We start from the raw sequence: 22,976 nt of genomic DNA on the forward strand, positions 1-22,976 counted from the left end.
TGCTGATCTGAAGCCAAGAGCCAGGAGCTTCTTCTGGGTCTCCCACAGCGGTGCAGGGGCCCAAGGACTTGGGCCATCTTCTACTGCTTTCGCAGGCCATAGCAGAGGGCTGGATCGGAAGTGGAGCGGCTGGGAATCAAACCGGCACCCATATGGGATGCTGGCACTGCGGGCGGTGACTTCACCCACTATGCCAAGGCACTGGCCCCATGGGTCCCTTTCAAAAGGTGACCATCCTGGCTGGCGCTGCAGCTCACTAAGCTAATCCTCCACCTGTGGTGCCGGCACACCGGGTTCTAGTCACGGTCTGGGCGCCTGATTCTGTCCCGGTTACCCCTCTTCCAGTCCAGCTCTCTGCTGTGGCCCAGGAGTGCAGTGGAGGATGGCCCAAGTCCTTGGGCCCTGCACCCGCATGGGAGACCAGGAGAAGCACCTGGCTCCTGGCTTCAGATCAGCGTAGTGCGCGTGGCTGCAACGCGCCAGCCGCAGCAGCCATTGGGTGGTGAACCAACGGAAAAGGAAGACCTTTCTCTCTGTCTCACTGTCCACTCTGCCTGTAAAAAGAAAAAGAAAAAAGAAAAAAAAAAGGTGACCATCCCTTGGGGGGGAGGGGACACATTCAATCCCCAAATGGCATACACAATCTTTTTTTTTTTAACAAGAGTCAGTTCAAGAAAGTTTAACTACCTATTTTCTTTAGCACCAGGTATATTTATAAATCAGGAAATGCAATACCTGGCCTCCTTATGTGTAAGTATTCTTTTTTTCCCCCTCCATCTCTGAAGAGTTTCTCCTCCTTTTATGGCTAAAATCTGAGAAATCACATAAGTGGCGCGCGCTGTAGGATGTGATTACAATGCTGAGCCTCTGAACAACTTGAAAGTCAGCAGTTTGGGGGGGAAGAGTGAAGGACTTGCGCACGGAGGAGGCCAATTGGATCGGAGTTCCAGCACAGCCAGGGACCGAAATGTCGCTGCCATTAGCAGGCTCCTGGGGGCTGAGGACGAGGGAGGGGGAGGAAGGCCAGATCTGCCACCGAAAGTGGACAGCAAGGCAGGGCGCACAGCACCCCATCCCCAACCTACGGCAGCCATCAGGGAATGCTCTCACTATCAGATCTCCAAAGCGGGGAGGGAGGCAGGAATTCTCTCCCCCTGCCTCCCGGCCACCGGCTCTGACTCGGTCTCCTCCCAATATTGTATCGCATGCCTGCACACAGGACCTCCTGTGCCACTTCCCCGGCATCAGCTTCTGTGACAATAGTCACGGTGACAGCATCCTGAGCCACGGCCTGGCACTGGAGACATGGCTCACCTAGCAGGGCCTCCTCCAAACACACAGGCGCTGGGCTAGGAAAGCGTCCCATGGGGCCGCTGCCTGCTGCACCGGCATCCCAAATGAGCACTGGTTCGAGTCCCTGCTGCTCCACTTCTGATCCAGCTCCCTGCTAACGCCCCTGGGAAAGCAGTGGAAGACGGCCCAAGCACTTGGGCCCCTGCACCCATGGGGGAGTCTTGGGCTGTCACATCTGTCCTGCACCCCAGGGTCCCCCCGCGGTGAGTGGTTGAGGCAGAACTGGAACTGAACCCAGATGCATTTCTGGAGCCTCTGCCCCACCACCCCATCCCCGTGGCCACACCGCCTCCCTGCCTCCCACTCAAGTGACTGGGCTATATTTAGTGACTCGATCCTGGAATTAGACCTTGTGGTGTCATAAAGGCCGGCAAGTCATGTGCGACAGCCCACCTCAGAGTGCTAGCCGCTGACACCTCACTGTGAAAAATTTCTCAGGTTCCTCCCTCCCTGGGGGCGTGGCCGGGGAAGTCAACAGTGGAGACAAGGTAGGCAGGAGCGGCAAGACCACCTGGCTGGCCCTTCCCAGAATCCTCCTCTCCGGTTGCCATGGCACCACCTCTGCTGAGGTGGGGAGGGGAGAGCCGTGTGAGACCAGAGGGAGCAACCTGGAAGGAAGGAAGCTCTCTTGCCCCTAGGGTCCCTCTGGGAAAAGGGGCTGCAGAGGGATCGATCCGAGCCCCTCAGCTACCAGGGCCACCTTGGCTTGGAGGAGAGAAGCCACCCTCAGCAGGAAGTGACAAGGACTGAGCAGGGGCGGGGAGGAAGTAACAGAGACAGAGGTTCCTGCGAGGGTGGGAGAAGCACCCATGAGGATCCCAAAGTATAAGAGGGCAACAGAACTACACCCCTGCAGCACCACGAGCTCAGTGTCCGGCAAAGAGCAGGCACTTAACAGATGTCGGCCAGCGCTGTCACTACTGCGGGTGCGCGGGAGCCTTCCTAGTTAGGACCCCAGTGAGCTGGGGTCTGCTCAGACAGGAAGGAAGCCTGAGTGGGGAGCCAGGGCCCCTGGGAGCTTCTCAGGGGTGCCAGCTCCCTCCAGCTGGGGCCGCTGCCTCTGCCCAGCCCAGCCCCCAGCCTGGCAGTAGCGCACCACACGAATGCACGCCTGGCACAGGCCCCTGGGCCCGGGAGAGGCTCCGAGCGGGCGGCTTTGTGTTTTGTGAAAACCAAATCCACAACCAAGCTCTAGCCAAGCAGGGCCTGCTGGGAAGCCTGGCAGGCCTCCTCTCCCGCCTCCCTCCTGCAAAGGGGCTTGCCACGGAACCCCGGGGAGCACCAGCTGCCACCCCAGCTGGCACGGGGGACCCAGGGGAGCAGGCCTGGCCCGGCTCTGGCCACGCCAGGGCTCGGCCTCCCACCCTGACCCCCTTCCTGCCTGGAATAAATTGGAATACAAATCAGAGGGAAACGCTCTCCTCTGTTGGAACAAATTGCTATGGATCCTCCCTGTCTCAGGTCAGGGCTCTCGATGGGGGAGATTTTCACTCGCCGACTGCTAATAGACTCAGGAGAAGCTGCTGGATCGATAGAGGCTGGGAAAATTAGCCAGGAGCTCCAGGCCGCCCTCGCCCTGCCCTGCCCCCACATCAGGTCTCCCGGGTGGAGCGGAGAGCAGCCATGCCCAGGCTGGACACAAGCCTCAGACAGACACCAGGCCACTGGATGTCCATGCCCAGCCCCCTGCCTGTACTCCAGAGCTAGCAGACCAGGGGCTGCCTGGCAGGGGGCCAAAGGTGGACTCAGGGGAGCCCCCATGATGTTTGCAAGCCCCCCCCCAGACATTTGTGTTCTTGTGTGAAACATCTTCACACATACACATGCGTGCCATGTACCTCTGCGTGCACAAAAAAATGCAAAGTGCATTTGCACAGGGTAGAGAGTGCACGGGACTGTATTTCAGCTCCTGTCAAGGGACCAGTGAGAGCAGTTCACGTCATGTCAACGGTGTACTCACACACACACACATCTCTAACCGAAGGAGGGGCAGAGACGGGTGGGGGCCAGGAGCTGCAGCCCACCCTCGGTCCAGCCGGCCTCGGAGCCTCTGGTTCAGGAAACGAGGGAGTCAGCTGGACAAGGGCACTGGTGCTTTGGGCACGTCAGGGCATCCTTCAGTAGCAAGCATCTCCTGGTATTGTCCAAGGCCTCTGTGCCAGGGACAGTGTCATAGGGAGGAGCTAGGGGAAAGCGGCATGGAGGGAGAGCACCTGCAGCCTCTGAACATTCCAGGAGCAGGTGGAATGGCTTGGTCAGGAGGTCACTCAGTTCTCCTCCCTGCTCTCCTGGCCCACATCTCTCTCTGTCTCCCCCTCCCCCCTTCCTCTCTCTCTCTCTCTCTCTCTCACACACACACACACACACACACACACCCTTCCATAAAGTACAGCCCAGGCCAGGCAGAACAGAGCCACTTCACCTCTGGCCTTGGTTTCCAATTCTAAAACCTGAACTGGTAACCTCAAACTCCCTGATTCCAGACTTGCGGTGTAGGCTAGCCCAGTCCTGACCCATGGGAGTGGACCTTGTGACCCCTCCCCCAAGCCCAAGAGCCCTCACGCTGACCCTGGCTGCAGAGAGAAGGGGCAGTTGTCCAGTGCCTGACGCCCTCCCCGCCGGCATCTGGATTCTGAGCTCAGCCAGGCGGGGAGGGCGGGGAGGAAATGACCGTGGCTCTGTGGCAGTGCCCCCAAAGAGCCCTCGGATCCTGGGTTTGACTGTGCTGATTGCCCCAACTCTGTCCTCTGCGGGTACAAGGCCCCATCAATCCTGCAGGAAGAACTTGAACCTTATCAGGGACGTCTTAGGGAAATCGATGCGGTGAGTCCTGGTCAGTCTCCAAGGAGGCAAATGAGCAGCTCACAGGTCTGCTGGCCACAGGGGAGGGCTCGGAGAAGGCAAGACTTCGGCGCCTGCATGAGACAGCGCGGGCGTCGGGCCCCACCAGCCCAGCCTGCGTGCTCCTCTCTAGTGGCCACAAGGACTGGAAAATTAACACTCGGCAGCAGCCCTCACCCAGGACAGGCAGGAGTGGGTGTACGCGTGCCCCAGCCCCCTTGCCTTCTGCGGGGACAGCCCCGACGTGTGGGCCGCACAGTGTCCCAGAGCTCCCCAGTGGGACACGTGGTAGCCACTCTGCTGAGGCACTTTCCCCTCGTTGCCTCGCTCCCCTGTCCCATGTCCCCACCCCTCTCTCAGAGCTTCCTGGGGCTGACACCCCCACATAAACCGCCTGAACTTGACTCCTTATCTCAGCGTTTGCTGCAGGGGAAACGGAACTAAGACCACAACCCAAGGGAACCTGGATAATCCATGGGCTCCACTGTTAGAGCTCCCACATGGCCACAACCCAGAGTGTGCACACTGCCTAACGACACCCCGCCCTGACACACACACACAGACATACACTCCTCTCCCTCCACCCACCACTCCCTGGGTCCAACGATTCAAGACCCAACACATCTGATCAAATACTCTGGGCCACCAGGCTGAGAGCTGCCAGGCATTCCTAGAGGAACCTTCTGGAAACAATGGCGGTCTTGCCCCTGGCTAACAAGTCCAAGATGCAACTTACAGGCAGTGTGACAAGATGTTGGGCCTGGAGAGAGCTGGCAGCAACCTGCAGCCCACGCCACCAAGCCAGCCACCTTCCCAGCCTCCGGGGGTCCTCCCTGGGTGGCTCCAACATTTCCTTTGAGGGCTTCTAACATCTAACCCGGAGTCCCAGACCCAGAGCAAGCCCCACGTGCAAGACGCCTGAGAAGAAGAAATGAAGTTTGCAAGGGCGAAGAAGTGTTGGAGCTCGCCGACACTGCACAGGCCTTGCTTCTCTCGAGCCGGGAAATGAGGGGGAGAAACAAGAGACCCCCAGCTCTGGAGTGTCTTGACCCAGCAGCTCGGCTCACCCCTCGCCGTGCCCTGCAGCTCCTTCTCACAGCTTTCTCTGTGTCTGCTTTGTGGTCTCATCCTAGAAAGGAGCGCGGGGCCAGGCGACAGCCAGCACAGGCCTCCGGCTTGCCTCGTGGGCCTGGGTGCTTTGCCAGAAGGCAAGCTGGCCCCCGAGGGCTCCGGCACAGGACCAGAAGAGCAGAACCAAGATCCAGTAGGCGAGGCCTCAGGGTTGATGTCACAGCCGGCTGAAATAAGGTAAGACATGGAGAATGTCTGCTGGTGAGGGACCAGAGACAGCAAACCGTGTGTGGGCGTGGCCTGCAGGACACCGCCCCCCGCCCCCGCCCCCTAGCTCTCTGGCCCTGCCTTCAGGTACAACTGGTTCGGCTCCCAAGATCAGGAGGCTGCTCACTCTTCCACAGCACTCCACTGCCACTGGAACCCAACGAGACGAGACAAGAGGTGCCAACCAGGGAACTCAACAGCCCACGCAAGTGCCAACAGGCAGACACGAGCCCAGGAGGGCACAGACAGGAAGCTGGGTGGCCCCACGCCGGTCACTTCCCTGGTATTGGTCTTAGTCTTCTCCAAGGTGCCTTGTGGGCATCCTCAGAGCAGCCAGAGCCACTCCAGCCCCCCCCCCCCCCCCGAGCTAGGCTGGCAGGAGGGGCGCTGTTCACATCCACCTGGCTCTCCTCTTATTCAAGAGCCTCCGGGGGTATGGGGGCAGTGTTGTGGTGCAGTGAGCTAAGCTGCCAACCGTGATGCCAGCATACCCTAAGAGCGCCAGTTCAAGTCCCAGCTCCTCCACTTCCTGATCCAGCTCCCTGCTAATGTGCCTGGGAAGCAGCAGCAGATGGCCCAAGTATCTGGGGAGACATAGATGGAGCTCAAGGATTCTGGCTTTGGCCTGGACCAGCCCCAGGCATTGCAGCCATTTGGGGAGTGAACCAATGGATGGAAGCACTCTCTCTCTCTCCACACCCCCCCCTTCAAATAAATAAATGGAAATTGAAAAAAAAAAAAAGGCCATCTGACCCCCAGGTGGAATTGTGGCAATGACTGCTTATCACCTACCAGATATCCAGGCTCCCCTTCTAACAGAACCTGCACACTTCCTTAGGTGAGAATGTGCCAGTCCTCAGAGTTAAGAAAGGCCAACGTGGTCCAAGTAGGAGTCATTGGAGGGGGCTTCTGGGAAGTCTCTTTCAAGAAACCCACCCCAAGGCCAGCACCGCAGCTCATTAGGCTAATCCTCCGCCTGCGGCGTCGGCACCCCAGGTTCTAGTCCCGGTTGGGGCGCCAGATTCTGTCCCGGTTGCTCCTCTTCCAGTCCAGCTCTCTGCTGTGGCCCGGGAAGGCAGTGGAGGATGGCCCAAGTGCTTAGGCCCTGCACCTGCGTGGGAGACCAGGAGGAAGCACCTGGCTCCTGGCTTCGGATCGGCGCAGCACGACAGCCACAACGCACCAGCTGTAGCGGCCACTTGGGGGGTTGAACCAATGGAAAAAGGAAGACCTTTCTCTCTGTCTCTCTCTCTCTCACTAACTCTGCCTGTCAGAAAAAAAAAAAAAAAAAAGACCCCACCCCAACCAATAGGTCTGTCCTTTGAAATGCTCCTCCGTTCCTCTGGCCTGGAACTCATGATCACTGAGTTCCAGCAGCCCTTGGGTGACCTTGAGGTCAAATTCTCCAAGCCAAACTTGGTAGCCCCTGAGATCCTTACATTTAAAGTGCCGATGCCCGGTTCCCAGCCCCTGGACATTCCCTTCTAATTGCACTTGGGCCTTGGGATGTTTCAAAGCCTCCCAGGTGAGTCTAACGTGCAGCCAGGGAGAGCAGAGCGCCGAGGTGAGAGGAGCCTGGATGGCCCAGCGACTTGGGAAAATCAGCTTTCACGTGTCAAAGGCTCCGAGCTCGGGTTTGTTCCCCACGGTGCAGCGTGACTCTGACCTGCCCCCACCCCAGCACAAGGACCTCACTCTGGAGACACTGGGCGGGACTGAGTGCGAATCCTGACTCCGCCACCCGCTGATTGGAAGCCCCTTGGCTAGAAGCAGAGAGGGGCCGCTGCTCCTGAGAGCTTCCAGCCTGGACCTTCCAGTTAGCACCGTTCAAAGTCTGCCTGCTCCTAATTTAAAAATAATAAGTGGGATTTTTTTTAAGATCCAGACGAGCTTGGGCAGTGACCTGGAACACCCAGACATGCCCCCAAAGGCCCGAGGGAAGGAAACGCGCTTTCCTGCAGAGCTTGGGAGTCAAGAAGCCCTCCGGGTGGTTCTGTGCCGCCTCCTCCCCACCCCCCTCCCTCCACCTCCCTCCGCCTCCAGCCTCCAAATAATCAAGCAGAGGTTTCCCACCCCCCTTCCGCAAAGGACCCAAAAAGAGCCTGGAGTAGAATCTTCTGCCCCCACCCGGTCATCTGCCCTGCAGGCAAGGGGCTGGGCTGAGCTGCCTGCCACTCATCCCTCCAGCCACATTCCTCCTGCCTCCTGCTCCCTCCCCTGCCCTTCACCGTGGGCTTTACAGGGTGCTGTCCGGTGCAGGCTTCTCCGTTAATGGGCGGCTGTGCCTGAAGCAGCCAGCCGGCTGCAGAAGCCCAGGCTGGGAGAGGTGAGGGCTGCTGGGCAAGTAGCTCACAGTGGCCCTCCTGGCCCTCCAGCCAAGCCTGCCCATTTGCGTCCACTCCTCCTTCCTTTGTGAATTCATGATGCCGATACAGCTCCCTGCCAGTGCACCTGGGAAAACAGCAGAGGATGGCCCAAGTGCAGGGGTCCCTGCACCCACATGGGAAACCCGGATGGAGCTCCTGGCTCGGGACCAGCCCAGCCAGGGTTGCTGCGGCCACTTAGGGAGTAGATGGAGGATCTCTCTCATTCTGTGATTCTGTGTCTCTCCTTCTCTCTGTAACTACCTTTCAAGTAAATAAATAAATCTTAAAAAAAAAAAAAAAAAAAAAAGCGGAATCAAGGCCCAGCCCCAGCCCCAGTGAATGGCATCTGGCATCGTGCGCTTCCACAGGGTCCCCAGTGCTCTTCTTGGTGCTGCAGCCGCCCAGGCAGCCTTCCTGAGCCGGCTCCCCAGCTCCCCACTGCAGGACAGCCCCACCTGCCAGGCCCTCAGCCCCACCCCCGCCCTCTCCTCTCTCCCCACCCACTCCCTAGGCTAGGGCACCCTAGGGCCCTCCCGGCTCTCTCTCTCTCCTCCCACCTCTCTGATCCTTGACAGTTCTATTCCACCTCGAGATTTCAACCCATGCCATTCTGTGCACGGAAATCCAGGTGTGCAAGGTCTCTCCAGAGCGGCACTCTCTCCTGGCACCAGCCCCTGCGTCTGACCACCTGCAGGCATCCGGGCACCCCAAGCGTGCTCATGCCATCACTAGAATGAGCTTTTGCGGGCTTGCTGGGTGCCGGCTGCGGGCTCGGCGCACAGCTGTCACAGACCCACATGGTGGGTACCAGCTCAGTAAGCAGGGTAGCTTCTGGGCCTCTCACAGCGCCGTGGGCAGACCCAGACCCCTCCTCCCAGAAGCTCAGGCTCCCGACTGCTTCCACTCCCTGCCTCAGCCCCGTGGGACTCCCAGGGGGCTCCCGCCCTGCTCACAGCCTCTGTGTGTCCTTGGGGGCGTCAGCAGCTCCCAGCCCTCGCCTGCACACTCTCCCCAATGCTTTCAGGGCCAGTCTCCTTTCTCGCCTTTTGCAACAGCCTCTAACTGGCTCCCTTTGCCTGCCTTCAAGCCCCAGGGATTCTATTAAAAAGGTGTCAGTGCTCGTGCCTCCTCCACTCAAAACCCTCCCGAGGCCCCCCCGTGTCACTCAGAATGCAATCCGAAGTCTGCACATCGCTTTCAAGACTCCAAGAGCTGTCCCCACTACCTCTCCACCTACCCCCCTCCCCTGCTCACTCTGCTCCAGCCACACTGCGTTCCTCACTGTTGCTCAGACAGGCCAGGCATGCGCCTACCCCAGGGCCTTTGTACTGACTTTCTTTGCTCCTGCCCGGAACACACTTCCTGCAGATATCCACAAGGACTCTTCCCTCAGCATCTTCAGGTCTCTGCTTTGGACGGCACCTCCTCAGGAAGGTCCCTCAACCACAGTACGTGAACTTGAACCACAGTATGTGAACTTGAACCACAGTTCTTCACTCCTCGTCCCCCAGACAGCTCTGTCCCACATAGGCTGCACGGAAGACTAACTCACTGACACCTTCACCGCCGGTGTCCCCTCAATTTGCACAGGAACTCTAGGACAGTGGCACTCGGTGTTGCTTGTACCTCCAGCAGAGCCCATGTGGCTGCTGAAGAGTGATGGGGACCTCTCCCTCCTGTGCGTTCCCACAGCCACGAGCAAACGTCTGCGTGGCTGCCCGGCCCGAACACAGCTCACGCCAATACACTTCGCTGCTTAGGACCCTGCTACCCATCCTCCCAAAGCCAGGATCCCAAGCCCCCCGGTGCATGGGCTCTGCAAGCCACAGATCTGGGTTCGAGCCTGGCTCTGCCACTGGGCCCAATGATTGCAGCTCGCTGACCCGCTCCATGGGCCACAGCGAAGCCTGGAAGATAACGTACGTCCGTGATCTCAGCCTGGGCCCCAAGTGCACGGGTTTGAACTGCTCCTTTCCCTTGCCACCCCTAATCCAACTTCCGCCCCAGCCCAACGAGGAAGCTGCCACTCCCTCCACACACCCAGTTTCTTCAGCCTCCACCTGGGACGCCTTCCCCAGCACTTAGCTGTTGGCCGTCAAGGCCAGGCCGAGTGCTCCCTCCTCCTTGGGGCCTTGGAGCGGTTTCCTCCCTCTGCACAGGCCCACAGCCCTCCACCTGCCCTTGCCGCCTGCCATTCATCAGCCCCGCTCGTCTGTGAGGCCCCTCCCCTTCCCATCCAGCTTCGCCATCTCAGCCGCACTGGGTCTCGCTCCAGGTAGGTGCTCAGTAAACATTTGACAAATGGTGAGTGGGAGGGACACCCTGCTTTCCCTACCTCCAAGTCAGAGATGCGCGAGGATGGAGACTCGGAGACACTTGTCACCGGCTGCGCAGTGTCCTGGCCTCAGTGACCTCCCATGTTAACTGGGAACCGTGAGCCCTGGCCTGCTGACCTCTCACAGTCATGGGAATCAAAGGCCACAGAGGTGTGGACAAGCTGAGGAGGCCCCCGGGCCTTTACACACCCATAAGGGCTTATTGTTCTAACCAGCAACAGTCCTCGCAGGGGGTTCATTCCTCTCTGCACCAAAGAACCATCACACGCATGGCCGCACTCACAAGCGCTTCACTTCCTTACACTTCTATGTCCTTCATTGTTTTGCAAAGAGCACGTGTTACTCATAGACTTAGGGAAAAGGAGATTGCATTATCAAAAAAAAAAAAAGACTCAGTCCCTTGAACTGAGCATGGCTCCGGCCTCCCATTTCAACATTTCAATGCCACAGGGACCCTGAGTTCCCAGCGCCTTCCATGAGCAGGTGCATGCCTGAAAAGCAGGGGGAAGAAGATGCCTAAGAGGCCCTGCCCCGGGCTTAGAGACAGGCAGCTCTCTGCCAGGGCTCAGGCCATGCGCCAGAAATCCCTCACTGCGCAGAAGCTCCTTGGTCTGAGCTGAGCCCCTCCAACCTACGGCTGCATGGCTTCAGCTCCAGGCTGCTGCCCTAGGGCACCGGGGTGAGCGACCTAGGAACCAGAGGGAGGTCTGGATCCAGAAGGCCCTAAGGAGTTCCCTTGGGCCCCAGGCTGAAGATTTAGAATAACTCTCCTGCCTCCAACAGGGCGAGGCCCAGGGAGCCCTGGGAAAGGCAAGCAGCAATGTGGCGGCCAAGCCCTCCCCCTGCTGGCCACATCTGGCGCAGCAGTGCCAGCCTCGCAAGGCAGGGGCTCTGGGCAGCTATCTACAGGCTCGGCTCTTTGGATCCGGTCAGGATCAGGCAGCAGGTGGGCCAGGGCTCTTGGTGGACTGAAGAGCTCAAGGTTCCCTCTCTCAGATCCCTCGTGTTCACCGGGTGGGCCAGCTCCCGCCCCAACCACTGGGAGTCCAGCTCCAAGGAGATCAAAGTCAGGAAGGAGGGAGGAGGAGGAAGATGAGAGTGGGTGGGGGAGGGGGTAGTCCTCCACATTCTGCCCCTGTCTTGCTCCTCCCAGGCCTGCCCTTGCCTCCTGGGCAGCCAGGAGAAGCCAGGGCCGCTACCACGGCCGGATTTCCACTCCCGCCCCCAGGTATTGATTTCCTGCATCATTCATTTGCCAGGCCTTGGCGGCTGTGATTAGCTCCCTCCGTTCTCCCCGCGGAGCCCCCCGCCCGTCCTTCCATGTTCCAGCAAAGCAGAGCTAATACCAGGCTTGAAATGAGGCTTTGCCACCCAGCCCCAGCAGCTCACAGCCAGGCCTGGGCCAATTACACGTAGGCCCTTGGACGGCCCCAGCTCAGCCCCCAAGGGTGCTTTCCTGGCGGATGAAACCCCCTCCAGCCAACCTCCCCCCCCCCCGTCACCTAGCACCCCCTCCCATTCAAGAAGCACCGGCCCCCAGCCTGCCACACAGGAAGGGACATCGCGATGGGGGTGGGGGCGGACGGGGAGCCCACAGGCTGGGCTGGGGCCGGGGAACACTGACAAAGCAGGCGACACAAACCACACGGGCCTGGCTTTGCGGACAGCAAGCTCCTGCTCCCCTCCCACAGGATGAGGCAGAGGCAAGGACGTCCCCAGGCGTTCAGAGAACCTTCCGTTCACCTCAGGGCACCGGAGTTTCCCGAGCCAGATGTGGACAGCAGCTGTCGAGATGCAGGTGGGGACTCCGGGGGAGCAATGCCAAGTGCCCACGCCCAGACCAACGCCCACGAGGAGGCGGCACTAGGAGCCCTGCTTCCTGGAACGCCCTCTCCGCACTCCCCTGAGGAGGGGAAAAAACCTGACTTGGTGATAATTCTGTAAGCTATGTTGCTCTTGTCAAATTATTCAACATCTGTCTTCATGTTCCCACAAAAATTAGCATAGGATAGTAGTTTCTGATGACACCTTTGGTGAAATATTTTGACTTCCACCAGTAAGTTGCAAACAACCTGTCTTAAGGATAATGTCAATTCCCACGCCTGCATATTAAATAAGCTAGGGGCTTGTTGTGTTTTTGTAAGGGAGAGGAATCCCACCAGCCTGCCCCTGGCTGGAAGTCTTGCCGCCTGCCGTGGAGGCCGGAGTGCCCAGGCGGGGGGGTCTCCTGAGCTCTCCCTTACCCAGAATGAGGCCTCTGAGGCCAGCCCAGCCCCCTAGCCGGCCAGAAAGCAGATTACACACCCACCCGGAGGACAACAAACTGGGCCAGGAGATCGGGAGGCGAGGCGGGAGGGGGGACGGGCTCCAAATGGACCATCTGGCCCGGCACTCGGCTGCTGTAGCATCTGTGCCCCCAAAGAAGAATGGAGCCACCTGGCCAGACTGAGGACACCTCACCAGCGCCAGGGCGACCGCAGCCCCTACAGCAGCAGGTAGGTGGACCTCCGCGGTGGCAGGCAGGGGGCTCCCGGCACCTGGTAGACAGCCACAGCCCAGGCCACCATCTGCTGGCTGGCCCTCCACCTCCTGCCCTCCTTCCCTCTTGGCAGTTCAGCCTCCCTGTTGATCCATTCTGCCCTCTTCCACCCAGGCCTGGGGGCAGTGGGGCAGTGGCCAGGCTGCTTGCTCAGGGCATCTTCCCCCTGTGCCTACAATAAGACCCGAGGCCGCCCTCTTCCCTCCCCATAGCCAGGCCAACGCCAGGCTGCCAGCCTACCAGCCTACCGCTCCTTGTCTTTCCATAGAAAGAGACCCTTCCGGAACCTGGTCCTGGAGAGACTTACTGCTTGGACAGAACCTTCCTCCAACCATGGTCCCTTGCTCATTCAACAAATATATGCCAAGCTCCTGCTGTGCGCCAGGCACCACGCTGGGTGCTGGACACAGTGATGGACATGACTATCCATCTCTGGCCTCCATGTGCTCTCCTTGGCCTTTCTCAAGCCACTTTGTCTGCCTCGGGGGTAGAGAGAAGCTGGGGCTCAGAAGCCCGAACCCCAGCCCTCCACCCGACTTCTTAAACCTGTGTCACTCTAACACAGCTGCCGCTGGCCAAAGCCTCTCGTATCCCAGCCTCTCGCTGTCCCTGACATCCTCCTAGGAGATTGTCCCCTCTCCCCACCCTGCAATCCTAAAGCCAAGCTCCTGGGAGGAAGGTGGAAGTAATGTGACCCAAGAGCCAGGGGTCAGCCCCAGTGCAGCCCCAGTGACAGAAGCTGGCACCTGGGCACAGGAGGGAGGGAAGAACTTTCAGAGAGAGAGAAAGAGAAGCCCGAGGCTGAATCCTGGCCCCACGGTACTCTGAAATGAGGGTCACAGAGACCACTGCCCCATTCCCCAGCCCTTGCCCAGAGAAGCCCCCGCCAGATGGGTTCTGGACAGACCTGGAGATGGTTGGAGAGGCAGGAGGGGGTGGAGAAGAGGGCCGGCCAGGTCTGCCCAAGGGCACAGAGAGCATGGGGCCACCCCTGCTGCTTCCTTCTTAGGGCACCTCCAAAGAGGCAGTGGAGCTGTAGGGAGAGCTTGAGGAGGAAGAAGAGGGAGGAAGGCCCAGGCCCCTGGCGTCTTCCTCTGACCTGTGGAGGCCACGGCCTCCAAGAACAGCTCAAGGGCCTCCTCCCACAACCCAGCCTCTCCCAGTCCTGCTGCCTCCCTCCTACCGCCTGCCTCTCCCGGGCTGTGTGCAGTCAGACACACGAACTAATTAAGAAGCAGAGTTTGGCCAGATGCCTGGGCCAGCCTCACCAGGGAATGAAGCCCAAGTCAGCGGACTGTGCAGGGCCAGCAGCCCACCACCTCCAGTCACCTCTCAGGATACCCCTTCCTCTGGCCAGGCGCGGGCCCAGGCCCAAGCACCAGGCATCTCCGGAAGGAAGCACCTCGCATCAGCACCTGAGGCTAGCAGCCAGGGACAACGCCTCCGCCAGCCAGCACACCACAAGTCAAACTCTCCCCTGATGTCTGTCCGGGGAAACTGGAGGATATTCCCCGGGGGAAAAGGGAGCCACCAAGGCTGCCCAGCCCAGCTGCCCAGCATTAAAGAGACCGACGGAGGCCCCCCTGGGGTCAGATCCCTGGAGGGAGGGCCGCTGGACCCGGTAGACTGGGGGAGGAGGTCAGGGCACTGCGGGAGCAGGGCCTTCCCTGGAAAAACCCTCGGGACTGGATGGGGGAGTGGGAACCAGCGGAACAAGGCCCGGAGATGTGGGAGCAAAGCTGCCTGGCGGGGAGGTACAGTTTGGACACGCAGCCCGAACAGTGCGTGCCGTGTTTGCGTTTCCCGGGGACCACGGCGGAATGTGCCTCTGTGTGTGTGTGTGCACGCGCGCGCACGCAGGGAGAAGGAAGGTGGGGCAGGGGTTCTGTAGCTGGGAGCTTGGGAGAGGTCCAGAGATGCCAAGGTCCTAGGCGCCAGAGCCAGAGGATGCCGGCATGCGCTCCGGCTGTCCAGACACGAAGCCGCAATAGCAGCAGCAGCAGCGGCACCGAAGGAGGCAAGCCCGGCGCCCGGCCGCGGTGCGGGCAGCCCGTTCGCCCGAAAGCCGCGCGCAACTCCGGCTCGCGCCGCGCTCTGGCTTCCACTCCAGAGGCCGACCCAGGGGAAGGACGCGGTCTCCACGCAGGTCGCTGCCCCAGCCTCGGGCTCGCGGGCGGTCGGGGGCTCCCGAGCCGGCCAAATGCTCTCAAGGACCCCAAGTCACGCCCGCCCCTTAGCGGCGTTTGAAAGTGGGTCCCTCCCCCCATGGCACACCAGCCAGACCCTACGACCCGTCCCTGTGCCACGGAGCAGCGAGCTCCGTCTCCCGTGCCCTCGGGAGGGCGGGGACGCGGGCACTCACTCCGGAGTCCGAGCCGAGGTCTCCACCACACCCCGGCAGCGCGCGCTTTGCGCCTCTTGTAAAGTTTCCGCGCGGGGCTAAGCCAGCGTGGAGCGGGAGGCGGGCTCTTACCGTAGACTCCTTGTCCCCGGCAATGGAAGGGGATCAGCGCCAGAAGTAGAAGGCAGGTCACCTCCATCTTCACGGCCGGTGCTTCATCCCCGCGAGGCGGCGCAGCCCAAGAGGCGGCGGGGGGCGCATCCGCCGGGGCCCCGCGATGCTCCCGGTGTGTCCCCCTCTCCCGGAGAGGCGACAGAGAGGGGGCGGTGGCGGGGACCGGGAGACTGAGGCGACGGCGGCGGCAGCGGCGGCGGAGACCCGGGTTCCTACTCTGGCGGGGTCGCTGCCCGCGTGGGGACGCAGGGGGCGCTGGCCCGGGCCCGGGTGCCTCCGCGCGCCCCGCGCGGCAGCCAGCGCCCCGGCCCTCGGAGCCTGGCGGCCGAGCCGCCCGGGCGCCCAGGGCTGTCCGCGCGGAGTGCCGGGCGCCGGAGCTCTCTCGGCCGCGGCGGCGGCGGTGGCAGCGGCGCTCGGATCCAGCAGCCACCGACGACTGACAAACTTGTCGCTTCCCTGCCTGGGGGACGCCCTCCGCGGAGCCGGGGCCGCGAGGCCGGGCTCGGCTCGGGTTAATCCGCCGTCTCCAGTCCTGCAGCCGCTGTGGAGGGTTCGGCGGCCCGTCCCCCGGCGAGCCCGGGCCCCGGCCCTCTCGAGCGGGCGAGCGGCACGCGTGCCCCGGGTCCGCCAAGTTAGCCGAGCCGCGGAGGGCCCTGGAGGACGAGTCGCAGCCCGGCGCCCCGCGGGAATCTGGAGAGCAGTTCCGGGCGAGAGGAACCGCGGAAAGCCGGGAGAGGAGGAAAGTTTGACAAATACTCGCGCTCTGGCCGAGGCCGCGGCTGCGGCGCGGGCGCCGCTCGCCGCCTCCGCTCGCCGCGCTGCGCTCCCGCCGTCTGGCCGCGGCCGCGGCGCTCCCGGGCTCCGAGGCGCGGCGGAGAGGACTGCGCCGCGCCCCAACTTGGGCGTCCCCGCCCCCGCCCGGCAGCCTCGGCTGGCGGGGGCCCCGAGCGGGCGGGGCCGGGCCAGGCTCCCGGGCGCGGCGGCGCTGGGCTGCGGGCCGCGGGAGCGCTGCGCTCGCTCGGCAACTTGGGCTTCGCTGTGCTGCTTTTTCGCCCCTCGGAGCTTTTCATTTCGCGCTCCCCCGCCTCCCTCCTCCCCCCACTCCTCCTCCCTCCTCCCCGCGTCTCCTCGTTCGGTCTCTCGCTCTCCCACCCTTTGTCGCTCGCTCTCCTGTTTGATTCCCCTCCAGTTAAAAAAAAGGAGCCAATTAAAGGCAGCCCAGCTCGCCCGGCCCAGCCTCTGTCCAATTTCCTTGCCTCCCCCAGGACCAATTAGAGAAAACAAAACAGGGCTGGGGGAAGCAGACTGCTTTCTCTCTCTCTCTCTCTCTCTCTCTCTCTCTCTCTCTCTCTCTCTCTCTCTCCACCCCCCTTCTCTTCCCCTCCCCCTCCCCCACGTCTCTCCCTCTCCCCGCCCCCCACCCCGGCAGGAAAATGTCAGAAAGCAGAAATGGATCCATCTATCCCGAGGACAGTGGCGGAGGGACGTGGGTTTCGGCGCGGGCTCTGCAGCCGCGCGCTCGCACACTCGCTTTTTCGCCCGCCCTTGCACACCCAGCCCCGCTGCCCGAGCCGGCTGCACCGATGCCCGCGCGCTCGCGGGGCAATACGGCCGCTCGCTCCGGGGACGCAAGCCTGCAGGGCACCGCACACTTCATAAATGTTTTGCACTTTGGAGAGGCGGGACCGAAGCGCCGATCTGAAGCACAAGCCGGGGCGCCTGCAGCTCTCCGGTCCTGCAGGCGCGGGAGCCGGCCGCCTGCTGTCGATGTGCGTGGCGATCCACCCGGCTCCGGGCTGCCCCGGAGCCCCCCGCCGAGCCCGCGCCCCGCTCCAGCCGCCTGAGCCTCTCGGCGGGTCTGGCGCGGGCAGCCAGGGCCGGAGCGGCTGGTAGGGCCGGGCACAGACAGGCGAGCTTAGAGCTCGCGCCCTCGCCGCGGCCCACAGGTTGCCAACAGGTTTGCCAGCCGGACGCCTCCGCCAGATCTCCCGCGGGCCACCCCGGGTTCTCCCCGGCTCGCCCCTGCCCCTCAGAACCTCAGGCGCCCCCAAGCGCCCCGGGAGCCAAGCCGGGGCCCTGCTCCAGCCACCGGAGTCCCGCACTCGGCGAGCAGGGATGGGGCGAGCGCTTCTCGAGAACGCCCGCGGGGAGGGGCGGAGGCTGGGCAGCGAGGCGGGCGGCCACCCCCGCGCACCAAGGTCCTGCGCATCTCACCTGCTCCACCTGTCGCCGTTATTTATCTCGGCGTAAGCGCGAGGATTGTATTAGGGCGGCCGGTGGGAGCGCGGACAACCTCGGCAGCTTAGGAGCCGGGAGACGGCAAGCCCTACCCCCCACCCCCGGAACTGTACGTCGTCTTCGTCTGCGATGCTGGTGCCACGGCTCGGGGCATTTCTCAAAACTCAGACTTGCACACCGAAAAGGAGTTCATTTTTTCTGCATGTAAATGAAAACATGACTTTAAAAAAAAATAATATGTCCCGCCCTCCTCCGGTCCATTTCCTGCCCGGGCCGCCCTCCCTGTCCATGCCGGGCCCCCTGACTGCAGGGAGACATAGGGGCACAGCGGGGTGGTGCCACCAGCGCCCTGCCCATCCCCATGCTTCGGTAGGCTCTCACTCCAGGCTCTCCAGGCCATCCTCACTTGCTGTCACTTCCCTCCCCCGCGTCCCCCTCTTTTCTCACCTTCCCGCTCTGTGTGTCCAGGAACCAAACATGGGTCCAAGCCCAGCCGATGCCAGGTGACACTTATTAAATGAACTGGTGAGGGATGCTCACCACAGGCCATATAGCACAGAACCTAGATACCCTCTTTATAGTCACCCTTTGTACTCTCCTCCCCCAGCCATTACAACTGAGAGAAACAGCACTTCCTGCTCCACAGAGATCCAGCGGGGCTCTGTCTCTCCGCACCCACCTCCCCTACCCCTTCTGAGAAGAAAGTGGCACCATTTGAAGGTGTGATGGTGAATAACTTATTTTATTTGAAGGTCCCTAGAAGTCCTCACCTCCTCCAGGAAGCTCTCAGGGAGTGATCCCAGTGATTAGGCTGAGCTGGATGACCATTTCCCACTTGCTCCTATTTTCCAACCCCGAACGGCAATGCATGGCTCCTCTTTAGCTTTGGGTTGTGTTCCTGGGGGACAGGGACACTGCCCCAGCAGACATTCTCGAGTTTGCCCTCTGTACACACACACACACACACACTGGGGGACAGAGAAATTCATGATGGGGGAGGGTCAGCCAGGAGCTGGGAGCAGAGGACCAAATTGGAGCCAGGCTGGGACTGAACATTTGCTGTAGCTAATCCACTTGTGACTGCTCCGCAGCTAATTGTATGCAGTGTAAATACCTCGACAGGCTGTGTGTGATGTGTGTAATCCAGTCATCTCCTCCCTGAAGTGTGCCCAGCCTCCTGCCGTGACACAGCCCTCCCCTCCCGGGGAGGAAGCAGAGAGCGCTAGGCGGCCCTTGGCCTGGGCTATCGCAGACAGTGAGATGGGATCCCTATCTGGAAGAATGGTTAAGAGACCTGAGGAACAATGAGACAGCTGACACTGTGTGCCAGGCACCGTGCTGTGTATGGATCACCAAATCCCCAAGGCAACTAGGTACCACAGGGCGGGGCTGCTGTTCCCGCAGAGCATAGAAAGACGGAGTACTCCCGCGGCTGCTAAGGGACCCAACTGGACTTTGGGCTAGGTAGCCTGGCTAGGAGCCCTTGCTTTTTCCCACTGTTCCAGACTAGAGATTTAAGGGCCTAGGCACTTAGGCAATGTTTTCATAAGAGCATTTCCTGGGGCCGGCACTGTGGCATAGTAGGCTAAGCTCTGCTTGTGGTGCCGGCATCCCATATAGGCGCCAGTTTGAGTCCCAGCTGCTCCACTTCTGATCCAGCTCCCTGCTGATGGCCTGGGAAAGCAGTAGAAGATGGCCTGAGTGTTTGGGCCCCTGCACCTGCGTGGGAGACTCTGAAGAGGCTCCTGGCTCCTGGCTTCAGATTGGCCCAGCTATGGTGGTTGTGGCTATTTGGGGAGTGAACCAGTGGATCGAAGACCTCTCTTTCTCTCTCTCTCTCTCTCTCTCTGTAACTCTACCTCTCAAATAAATAAATCTTTTTTTGAAAACAAAGAGATTATTTCCTGTTCTTTGCATACACACACACGCACACACACACAAACAATTCTCTGAACTCCAAACTGGGCTGTTAAGGGCAGGAGCGGGACCCAAGCGCCCAGGAGGTGGGCCGTGGGGCATGGGCTCAGACAGAGGCCAGGCCGACCCGCGGCTGGGAGGTCAGCACAGGCTGCCTGGTGTAGGGCTGCGTGCCTAGTGCTCTACGCTCGCTCACCCCATGGGAAGAAAGCCCCATTCTTGTGCTGCCAAGACTGCCCAGCACCTGGACCCCAGGTCTCAGAAGCTGGCTGCTGACCCAGCCGCTGGGTACCAGGCCGGGAGCCAGGAGCCTCGGGTCTTGGCCAAGCGGGGCAGCGCGTAACGGGAGAGCGCGCCCATCCTCTGCGGCTTGCTGGCCTCCTGCAGCCCGGAAGAGTGCAGAGGAAGGGTCGTTGCTGGGATGGTGTCGGCTTGCGAGCAAAATCGTCTCTGAAAAGCACAGGGCGGCGGGTATCGATTCAACCTCAGGGCCAGACGCTTTCTCGCCAGGTAGGGGGAGGCTGGGGCGGGGTGGAGAGGAGGAACAGGGGGAGTTATGACCCTGCTGAAAGACCAGTTTCTTAATTCGGCCTCTAACAAATAGCCAATTACGGGTTCCAGCCGCTAATTAGTAAGCACTTAACTCCGGTTATAAATTGGGCAGGCAGTTCAAGACCAGTGACAATGCAATCCCAGGATGAGAGCTTTGGAAAGGAGAGGCCCACAGACACCTGTCACCTGGGGTCTGTAGCCCTACCGCTTCCTCCCCACTCCACACCGCAGGCACAGGCTCTACTAGTAGAATGCAGGCTGCATAAGGTTGGGGACGTGATCAGTACACTCACCATTCAGTCACTCAACAAACGCTTAGTGAGCACCTACTATGTGCCAGGCGCTGCAGCCACCAGATGAACAAAGCAGATAAAGGATCCCTGCCAGCATGGAGATTCTATGCTAATGAAGAGACGGACAACAGACTACACAAATAAGGATGATGCACAGGATTTAGATCGTAAGGAGTATTAAGGAGAATACTTAAGCTGGGAAGAGGAGTGGGAAACATGAGAACTGAAATGTTAAGACAGCCAGAGATGACCCTCAAGAAGAGAGGGATGGAACCCTGTCCACATCTGGGGGGAAGAGCATTACAGGAAGCAGGGAGAGCCAGTGCAAAGGCCCTGTGGTGGCTGCAGCCAAACAGGTGAGGGGAGAGCGGTAGGAGCTCAGGTCACAGAGGCCTGCAGGGCAGGTCTCTGGGGCCTTGGGGTTATTTCAGGGTGTAGGGTTTTGCTCCAGGTGAGATGGGAGCTATGGCAGGGTCTTGAGCAGAGCCGGAAAGGCACCCGACTCGCTCAGGCTGGTGAGTGGGAACTAGACTGAAGGGTGTACTGCAGTATGCCCAGTGCCTGGCATCCAGCGTGTGCTCAATGAATGCTATGATACGAACTGACAAGCGAGTGCTGAGAAGGCTAGCGTGTGAGGCTGGGCACCATGCCCACGCTGGAAGTGCCAATTTGTTTGGATTCTCTTACAAATTCTATCACAAGCCTCACATTTGAACTTTCTAAGGAGTTCCACATCCATTATCCACTTGTCCTGACATGTCTCTGTAAAGACAAGGGACTCTCTCCATTTTATAGATGTGATAACTGAGGCAGAGACATGCACCGGCTTCATGGCGAGTGAGTGCAGATACCCGCTCTGGAATGATCAGTGCAGGCAGGGAGGACCCAAAGGAGATCACGGGCGCCCTTCCCCCTCTGTGGCCTCCCAGGGTGGCCATCCCCTCTCTGGGCTCCAGATTCTCATCTCCACAATGAGCGGGTGTGCCTACGCCACCTCTAAGACTGCGCCCAGCACCAGGCTCCAAAGCCTTGCAGGTGGTACCCAAAGGTCACCCGGACCAGCCCAAGCTCCCATTGTTGGCACTGACCTTGGAGCAGGGAGCGTTTTTGAGCTGAGAGTTGAGCAGGTGACACGCATGTTCATTTTAACACTGATTCGAAAACACACGGCCTTCCCATGCGGAGCAGGTGTAGGGAACAGGTTTACCTGACTCTGCTTCCCCACTGGGGGAGACTGGGGAAGGGGCAATGGCCTGGAACGGCAGCTTCTTTTGGTGATTCACTCATTTAGCAAATATTGGTGGAGCCAGGGTTCTACCGACATCATATATCGGGACCCCATTGTGCTGGAAATACCCAGCAGGTGAAGACACAGCCCAGCTCTGCGGGAGACACAGTCTGATGGAAGAGACAGCCTCTGCCCTGAGGGCTGGCAGCCAGAGGCTGGCAAGACTGCCGTTGTAGGGTTCTGGATCCTGGAGTAGAAACAGAGCTGGGCTGCAGAGAGAGGACCAGGCACACTGTACCTACACCATCAGGTGCTCACAGCACAGGTGCGGGCCAGGAGCAGGGTGAGTGAGTGGGCAGGGGAGGGGGGCCTGGGCCGCCAGGCTCCCACAGCAAGCTGGGTTTCCTCCTTCCAGCCTGGTTGCCTGCAGCCTTCCAACTTTCAGCAAGCCCCGGGGAAGCAGCCTGGCGCTTTATTTGGGTATTTTCTCCTAATGCAAATGTCTCTCCGGGCTGCTGGGAAACAGGCCTGTTTGAAGGCACTGACTGAAGCTGGCATGCAGCCGGGCGCTGCTCTCTCGGGACCAGGCCGCACCCCAGGAAACAGACTGCACAAGCCTCTCCTGGGCAGACGCCCCCTCCTCCCAGAGCTCTCTGAAGCCCTCCCCAGTGACTCCTGCCTCGAGGGTGGTGCCCCTCCCCAGCGGGCAGAGTGGGCGCGGTGCATGGCAGTGGCTAACAGTGCCCAGTGCGGGCTAAGCACGCAGCAGTGTCACAGCAAATGAGCAGATCCGCTTACACTCACCGAACTCGGCTTTGGTCCCAGTGCTCAGGGTAAAGGGGGGGGGGGGGGGGCAAATTGTCCAGAAGAGAGGTTGAGTTCCGTGCAGCCTTGGGGGGGGGGGTGTTGCCGGGAAGGCTTTAGGGAAAGGAAACAGACAGGTGAAGGGCGGAATAGATCCCTGCGAAAAAGAGGGGCGGGGGGGGGGGGCGGGGGGGGGCCGAGACCCCCACCGCTGCCTCCAACTGGGATGCGGCCTGGGAGTTTGGGGCGGGGCGGGGGGGGGTGCTTCCTGAGGGGTGTGGGGCTCTGCCAGGCTGCAGTGGCTTCGTCCTCTGGCATCTGCCCCACCCCGGCCCCAGCAGCCCCGGGGGGAGGCGTCAGGTTTCGCTGAGCTGGGCCTTCTCGCCTTCCCCCCGGCTGCCGCCGCGCGCGGGAAGCAGGATCAAATGGTCCATGTTGCAAAGACTGGCTGGGGTGGGAGGAGAGCGGGGAGGGGAGTGCGGAGAGGCGGCGGCGCTGAGGTCGGGGGAGGCGAGGGGGCCGGCGATTCTCGCTTCTCTCTTCTGTTTAACCTCCGCAGCAAAGTCGCTCTCCTTTAGTGATCGCTCCTTTTTCATCCTCGTGAACTGAGGGGCTGGGGAGGGGGAGGGGAGGGGACAGGACATCTGGACCGGAGT

At 60.8% G+C, this 22,976-nt stretch overlaps 1 protein-coding gene across 1 annotated transcript in view; it reads right to left on the bottom strand.

Moving 5' to 3' along the window:
* MDGA1 (MAM domain containing glycosylphosphatidylinositol anchor 1) overlaps window positions 1-15,471 on the bottom strand; it is a 55,975-nt gene extending 40,504 nt beyond the window's left edge. The window contains exon 1 of the mRNA XM_062186047.1: window positions 15,247-15,471. Coding sequence (XP_062042031.1) covers window positions 15,247-15,313 — 67 coding nt within the window. The 5' untranslated portion in view covers window positions 15,314-15,471. The remainder of the gene's footprint in view (window positions 1-15,246) is intronic.
* Between the last annotated feature and the right edge of the window lie 7,505 nt (window positions 15,472-22,976).

Source organism: Lepus europaeus, chromosome 3 (genome assembly GCF_033115175.1).
Source record: "Lepus europaeus isolate LE1 chromosome 3, mLepTim1.pri, whole genome shotgun sequence".
Taxonomy (NCBI): domain Eukaryota; kingdom Metazoa; phylum Chordata; class Mammalia; order Lagomorpha; family Leporidae; genus Lepus; species Lepus europaeus.